Source organism: Bidens hawaiensis, unplaced genomic scaffold (genome assembly GCF_021521415.1).
Source record: "Bidens hawaiensis isolate Kalapana, Puna unplaced genomic scaffold, B.hawaiensis_p1.1 tig00005481_1, whole genome shotgun sequence".
In the NCBI taxonomy this organism is placed as follows: Eukaryota; Viridiplantae; Streptophyta; class Magnoliopsida; order Asterales; family Asteraceae; genus Bidens; species Bidens hawaiensis.
In genome coordinates, this window is record NW_027491350.1 from 227,415 (window position 1) to 235,365 (window position 7,951).

Below are 7,951 nucleotides of genomic sequence, written 5' to 3' on the forward strand. Positions count from 1 at the left end.
GCACACAGCAATGGCGAAGGCTTCCGGTTCAGGCCTCTTCAACTTTCCTCCATTATTTTCACCGTCACCGTCACCGTCACCGTCTCCGGCTGCTGATTCCGTCGATCCTAAATCACCTCCGGCGCAAAATGACACACAGGCGCCTCAGCGTGTCCGTAACGATAATCCGAGAACGACGTCAGCTGGATTCGATCCTGAGGCGTTGGAAAGAGGCGCTGAAGCTGTTAAGAAGATTGCCGCATCTAAGGAACCTAAAAAGGTGGTTTGTTACTTGACCTAATATTTGAAATGATGATTTGATTTTATGTTTATATGTTTTGAGTTTGATTATTTGTGTTTTTGTTAGGTGTTTGAGTTGATGAAGAAGCAGGAAGAGACTCGGCAGGCGGATTTAGCGGCGAAAACGGCCGAGTTTAAGGCAATGCAGGCTCAGGCTGAAACTGTAAGCTTTGCCTCTGGTTTCAACATGATTTATGATGCATGTTTTCAACAATTGTGTTTTACCTTTGTCACTTAAAATGTATATGTTTTTAATCAAAAGATTTTTATTTAATGACTTTAACATTTGTTTTTCTTTATGTTGATTTACGAAACATAAGAATGTCTTTTTGATATTATTGTTTGGTGTTTCTTCTACTATGTGAAAATAATCATATGCAAGATAATAATAGTGTAGTTATGATCTGAAATTACAGCTTTGCTTATAAACAAAGATTCGCATTTTATCATTATTAATCATCAAACTAGCTCATCAGTCTGTGCTATGCACGGGCTAAATAAAGAACATGTTAAATAGTTAGTAATGAAGATTTAGGAATTATAAACCAATGTTTTGTGATAAGATATGATTGAAATAGCGTATAAGTACTTAAAAGTATTAACACCTTTTCTTATAATTAGTGTTAAATTGCAGTTGTTTATAGTTTTTAATTAGTGTTACGAGTTACATTTGGGTCATAGAAATGTGCCATGGGGCAACACATTCATATATGTATTTAAGTATTATAGATAATAAATATGTTTTTTTGTCTTTATAACGGGCGCGCACACAAAGACACATGTTTATGTAAACACGTTGTTTTGCATTATTTGAATGTTTTTGTTCATTTGTAGGAGAGGCAAAGAGTGATATACGAGGAACAGAAAAAGCTAGCTCAACAACAGGCACAAAATAAATCACAAATGGCTCGCTATGAGGATGAGTTAGCAAGGAAAAGAATGCAGGCAGAAAACGAGTATCACAGAACAAGAAATCAAGAGCTTGTAAAAATGCAAGAGGAGTCATCAATTAGGCAAGAACAAGCCAGAAGAGCGACAGAAGAGCAAATTCAGGCACAAAAGAGACAAACAGAAAGAGAGAAAGCTGAGATTGACAGAGAAACATTTAGGATTAAAGCCATTGCTAATGCAGAAGCAAGAGCCCATGAAGCTAAATTGGCAGAAGATGTCAATAAACGTATGCTCATTGAACGTGCAAATGCAGAAAGAGAGAAATGGGTATCTGCAATTAACACTACTTTCGAACACATCGGAGGTATGTACTTGTTTTTATGTTAAAGCAGTTTATTCAAAATATAAGATTACTGTCGAATCTATGTATACTCTCTATAATATATATATATATATATATATCTGTGTGTGTGCATGCGCGCGTGTGTATGCATGTGTGTGTGTGATATGAACACAGAACTATTCAAAGAATCGGATCAACTCGGGTCAGCCCATCTGACTCGGTTAGGGCAGTACCAGATACCCACATACCTTAATCAGTTACCTAAGCGTGGAGCGGTTTTCCTTTATTTTTATAGTACCTTAGATGTAGATTAGGGTGCAGGTTTGAAATATATTAGTTTATCTTTCTAATCTGAAATCTTCCCTTCTCGAATTGGGACTTTTATTCCAGTAATCTAATCAATAGTTTTGAGTCTAATCCCTTTTGTAATTATATTTGACTCATGCAAGTTCTTATAAAAACAACCAGTTATTTTTCTTGTTTCAACTTGTTACTTTGCATTAATTTTTTAAATGATAAAAAGATATTTCACGAGAACTATACATATGCATATTATTCCAAAAATGAGAGAATATTATAACTTAAATGGCTGGTTCGCTTTACATGGCCGGCTCCAGCTTCCAAATTCCAGACCGTTGGCCGGACCATCATACTCGTATTTCAAACCGCAAACCGTGAATTGGATCATATGAATCTCAAACCGGCTGAACTGTCTTCGTTCGGGTGGCCCGGTTGGTTTTGACAGTTTATGTACACCGTACCAACCTGCTAATTTTGCCACCACTAGTTAGAATGTTATGTTTGATTATGAATAATGAGGCAAGTAATGAATTTGTTCTTTTAGGGGGATTGCGGGCAATATTAACTGATCAAAACAAGTTGGTAGTAGCTGTTGGTGGTGTCACAGCTCTTGCAGCAGGGATCTACACAACAAGGTATTTTTTGGTGCTTTCATTAACACTTATTTATGTTAATATAATTTGATTACAAACTATTTGTTGCTCGTTACAACACACACAGAGAAGGTGCTAGGGTGGTGTGGAGCTATGTTGACAGAATATTAGGACAGCCATCACTAATCAGAGAATCTTCTAGAGGAAAATATCCGTGGTCAGGCGTTTTCTCACGTGGTCTAAGTACCCTGTCACGTGGCAGTCAAAACGGGTCAACTTCTCAGAATGGGAACACGTTTGGCGAAGTTATTCTTAATCCGTCTCTTCAAAAGAGAATTCAGCAGTTAGCCAGTGCAACTGCTAATACAAAAGCTCATCAAGCACCGTTTAGGAATATGCTCTTTTATGGCCCACCAGGAACCGGGAAAACAATGGCAGCTCGAGAGTTAGCAAAAAAATCGGTATCAGTTTTAGCCTTTTTTGTTTACAATATTTCTGTATATTAACTCATCTTATATTGTTTGAAATGTTTCAGGGCCTTGATTATGCATTAATGACTGGTGGAGATGTTGCCCCGTTAGGATCCCAAGCTGTTACAAAAATACATCAGTTATTCGATTGGGCCAAAAAATCCAATAGAGGTCTTTTGCTTTTTATTGATGAAGCAGATGCATTTTTATGCGAGTAAGTAATTTTTTTTATTGCCGTTCAAAACAAAAAAGTAATTCTTTTTATCTGGCATATGCTAACAAGTTAAGGAACTCCTGTATGCACAAATGATTTTGGTGTATGAACACTTTTTTGGATTATGCTTACACCAAAGTCTTTTATACTTGATTGCTTGATTTACATTAGATATGTGAAGGGCATAAAACAAATCGAGATTATTTAAAAGGGTTAAAATGAAAAATATGGATCTTGGTTTTTTGGTGCATACGTTGGTATGAGCTAATTGATACAACTAACACAAATTGTTGTGTTTTATTTATTTGAATTAATTAAAATATGTATTGAAAAAGGTTTAAAATGAAAAACATGGATATTTTGTATGGTGTTTTGGATCATACATTGGAAATGAGTCATATAACTTATTAGATACAACTAACAGAAATTGTTGTGTTTTTATTTGTTTAAAAGGCGGAACAAAACTTATATGAGTGAAGCTCAAAGAAGTGCCCTGAACGCTCTCCTGTTTCGAACTGGTGACCAGTCAAAGGACATAGTCCTGGCCCTAGCCACAAACCGTCCCGGTGATCTTGACTCAGCCGTTGCAGACCGCATTGATGAAGTTCTAGAATTCCCATTACCTGGTGAAGAAGAAAGATTCAAACTATTAAAACTTTATTTAGACAAATACATCGCTAAAGCTGGTGCAAGAAAACCGGGGTTGTTTTCGAAGTTTTTTCAAAAGCAACAACAGCAGATTGAGATCAAGGGTTTAACTGATGACATAATTAAAGAAGCTGCTGCAAAAACTGATGGGTTTTCTGGAAGAGAGATTGCTAAACTTATGGCGAGTGTACAAGCTGCTGTTTATGGAAGCGAAAATTGTGTTCTTGATCCGGCTTTGTTTCGTGAAGTGGTTGATTATAAAGTTGCAGAACATCAGCAGAGGCAGAAGCTGGCAGCTAACGACAGTGCTGGCGTCGGCGGCGGTAATTAGTTGTTTTGAGTTATCTGCTTGTGTGTCATTTTGGGTGCATCTGATGAAGAGTTTTATTGATATACAAACATGAATTGGTTTTACAATTTAGGAAGATGTATGTTTTGTTTGTAGGCAAGGCTCATTTCACAATAAGACGAGGCAGATATGTTTTGGTTAAGGTCAGACAGTCTTATGATTGTCTGATAGACTGACAAATACTCTTTGACATATGTTTTTGACCCTTTTTGGTAATTTTGAACCGGATCTGGTTATTATTATTTTTTTCTGTAGCTACCAAAATGGGTCGAAAAGTGTTATAAACAGACCGCCACCTGGTACTAATTGATGTATCCATGGCATCAAAATGTAACAAACTGTCACTATATGATTCATGTCACAAAATTTAGTTTTGTTATCATTTAATGTGACTGGTGACGGGTTAGCGAAAGCTGTCCACCTAGTGACCCTTGTTTTGCTCCATTCGTTGCTACTGAGAAATGAAGATCGGCTCATCGGCCTACATGGTGTAGGCGGGTTACTTATCCGTATTTTTTATTATACTTAAAAAGATACAAAGCGTTTGTGGTTATCAAAGTTCTCTATTAAACTGGAACTAGTTATTCAGTTAAGTGTATCTGAGATTTTTAAGTTTCCAAGTTGTAAGCTCATTCATGCATTTTCTTATATGAGTGAATTGTCATTTTCGTTCATGTTGGTTCACTTTCATATGAATTTTTATTTTTCTTTTGATCATCCTTACGAATTATAGAACTTAGCATTTTCATCTATTTCATTTACCCTATCCAATTTTGGGTTTTTCTTTTGCTGTATTTAATTTTTGGATTCTTGAAATGCAATGAGGGGCATTTATGTCTTTTTATGCATTTTTTTAATTAAAATTCTTTTTATATTAATAAGACAAGTAAAACTCTAAAGTAGGTCGCAAGCACAACCCAAAGTTGCAACCTCCATGTTAATATTATAATTTTTTCTTTCCTTTTTATTTGTTAAAATGTTTTTATATAAACTGTTGTCACATATTATCATAAAATCTTTCTCTCGTCTTATCAAAATATGCAACATGTCAACTTATTACTAGTTTGTTACATTTTGTTTTTATGCCAAGTATTGCTGGAGGTTGGGGGCGGGAGAGAAACCGGGTAATGTGCTAGAGGGCTAAAAAAAAAGATAGGGTCTCCCCATCACCTAGTGACATTAGTTGAACACTTGAACTAGTTCATTTATTTGTTCAGCTGAGTATGTTTCAAGCTGATTATCAAAAATCTGTTCTAATCTTTGAGAGACAGTGCTCATTATTTAATGTTTTGCTTTTAAAGCATGTCACATGGGTATATGTTTAAAGTTTGCACATGGGTGCATGGTACATTTGCTGTGACATATTTTGTCGATTTTTTGACAATTCTTTTTTAGCCATATAAAGGTTGTTCCTTTTTTGACATTTTGTTAATCTTTAGCTCCGAAATACCATTTTAACGCATTTGGACTTTTAGAACTTCCTAACGACGGATTTCCTACATTAAAATTAAGAAAATAATACTTTTGAAATCTTCCTTTTTCGTTTCCCCCTTTTTTGTCTTGGTTAACTAACGGAATTTTCTCCAACACCCCCCCCCCCACCCCGGGAGACACCACCAAATCCGCCAGGGATAGGGCAATCCTTGACGGATTGGGTGATTTTTCTCAAAAGTGGGGGTTTTTTTTTTGTCTTTTAGTTGTCTTTTTTTTCGTTATTTTTTTAATTCTCTTTGTCTTATTTTTATTAGTAATTAGTTTTTTAAAAAATGTTTTTTTTTATTTTTTCGTTTTCAACAATTGGTTATAATATTTTTTTATCAACAGTCGGCTTTGTTATAAAATTCCAACGAAACAATATTATATAAAACGATATATATATATATATACTACACACACAACTATTACAACGAGTTCGTACAAATAAAAACAAAATGTAAAAATCAATCTTAACTTCGTCTCGTCTGCGTCTAGGGCCTATCATCAGCATCATCATCTCTTGAATAGTATTCTGAGTGTAATCTGGTACTGGTCGTGACCAGTACGACGACTCTTCTACTGGTAAATGGTACGAAGACTAAGTTCCGTATTACGGTCCTTCTACCAATAACTGGTACGAAGACTTGGTTCCGTAATACGAACCTTCTACCGATAACCGGTATGAAGATTGAGTTCCGTAATACGGACCCTCTATCGGTAGCTCGTACGAAGATTGAAATCCGGAATACGACCCTTTTACCTGTAACTAGTAAGACAGATGACCGTAAGGCTGTTCTAGCAGTTGGACTTTGTATGCATTCGACATGTTGTTTTCCTCCGGACACGAAGGGTGACTACCACCGTAAATGAAATGCACCTTACAATTATAATGGCAACATATCACTAACTACTACTATATTATATAAATATACAACGAAATCTGGTTCGAATTTGGTAAGCCCGACTGCTCGTTATATGCATAGCCCGACTGCTCGTTCAAGTCTGGAAGAACATTCGAATTTGATAGTCCTGGCTACTCCGACAGATCGTTATATGCATAGCCCAACTGCTCCTCATCCAAGTTTGGAAATAGATGATTAAACCACAACATTTTTTTAGTTCTATAGTAAAAATACCACGTAAAAATAGGGCTTTTTTTCCTTTCTCAGGTTCTACGTTGAAATATGTGTTGTGTATGTGTGATGTGTTTGTTTTTGTGATATACTATATAGAGAGAAAAGAGGGGAGTCGATAGGCTCAAAATTCAGCATGGACCGGATACGCGCCGTATATGGTACGAGTTCACAACCTGATTTAGTTGTCATAGGTTGTCGTACGAGGGGACCTATAAGGTACAACATAAAAGACAAAACCCTGCAATGCGCGACGTATAGGTATATCTCGTGTATTGAAGGGGTGTCTCCTAATTTCTCACGGTGTTCCTAGCACAACCCTAACTAACCTCCCTTTACACCTATTTTTTTGAGTTTCATTAGTAAGCCCACTATCTATGTGGTTATGACCTGACGTTTTAGCTAACCAAGCTATAACGCATAGTCCTATGATTTATCCACGGTAGAAAAATCTAATATTCAAGAAAAATGTAAAAGAGTTTAAAAATTCATGATTATTATGTGATTTAAATAAGTTATTATTTTGTTGAATGTGTTGGGTTGATGTAGCGCTAAATTTGCAAAAGTTGTATGATTTCTCTCAAAATTTGGGAATGGAGACATGTTTGGGGTATACCTGATATGAATGCCACAGTTTGTTACATGACCAGAGCATTCAGATGTCATTCATATCAACCCACAACTTTAAAGTTAAGAGGTAAATTGAGAGCCTTCACAAAATTGAACTTCGCATTCCTTATACTTAATAACTGACTATACATTTCCTATATTTTGTCAATGTTTGTGAAGCAAGAAAGATATGGCATGAGTTTCTACTTTTTAATAGAGATGTAGGAGAGAAATAAATTTATGAGCTTATATAATAAAAAGACCAGCCTTCTTATCAGCTAATTATAGGGTTGGCATTAAAAACGCGATCGACTTGCTAATTAGAACTGTTTGGGTGTTTCCTGTTGCTTGTTTATATGTTCAAATAAGCAACCCAAAACACCCTATTGAAAAAGGAAACACCCCTCCCCAACAAGTTCCAGCCTTTTTTTTTTTCATGAGTAACACAAATCACAAAAACTTCCAAAAGGGCTGGCATGAAACCATTATTCACAACCCATGTATTATGTATCATCATCTATATGTCCTCACTGCTTGTCTATCATGTCTCTCTAAAAACATGCATCTCACCCTTCGACATATGATCCTCATCATTGCCCTTGTCTGTAGGTGAAAACGCATGAGAAAGCAATATGTCCCCTCCTTT

General features: G+C 35.9%; 1 protein-coding gene across 1 annotated transcript; it reads left to right on the forward strand.

Moving 5' to 3' along the window:
* LOC143629875 (uncharacterized) lies at positions 1-4,224 on the forward strand. Its single transcript, XM_077099024.1, has 7 exons — positions 1-259; positions 347-442; positions 1,114-1,534; positions 2,358-2,448; positions 2,534-2,867; positions 2,942-3,090; positions 3,544-4,224. Exons 1-7 carry the CDS (start codon positions 11-13, stop codon positions 4,067-4,069), a joined length of 1,866 nt encoding a protein of 621 aa, XP_076955139.1. The 5' UTR covers positions 1-10; the 3' UTR covers positions 4,070-4,224.
* The last annotated feature ends 3,727 nt before the right edge of the window (positions 4,225-7,951 follow it).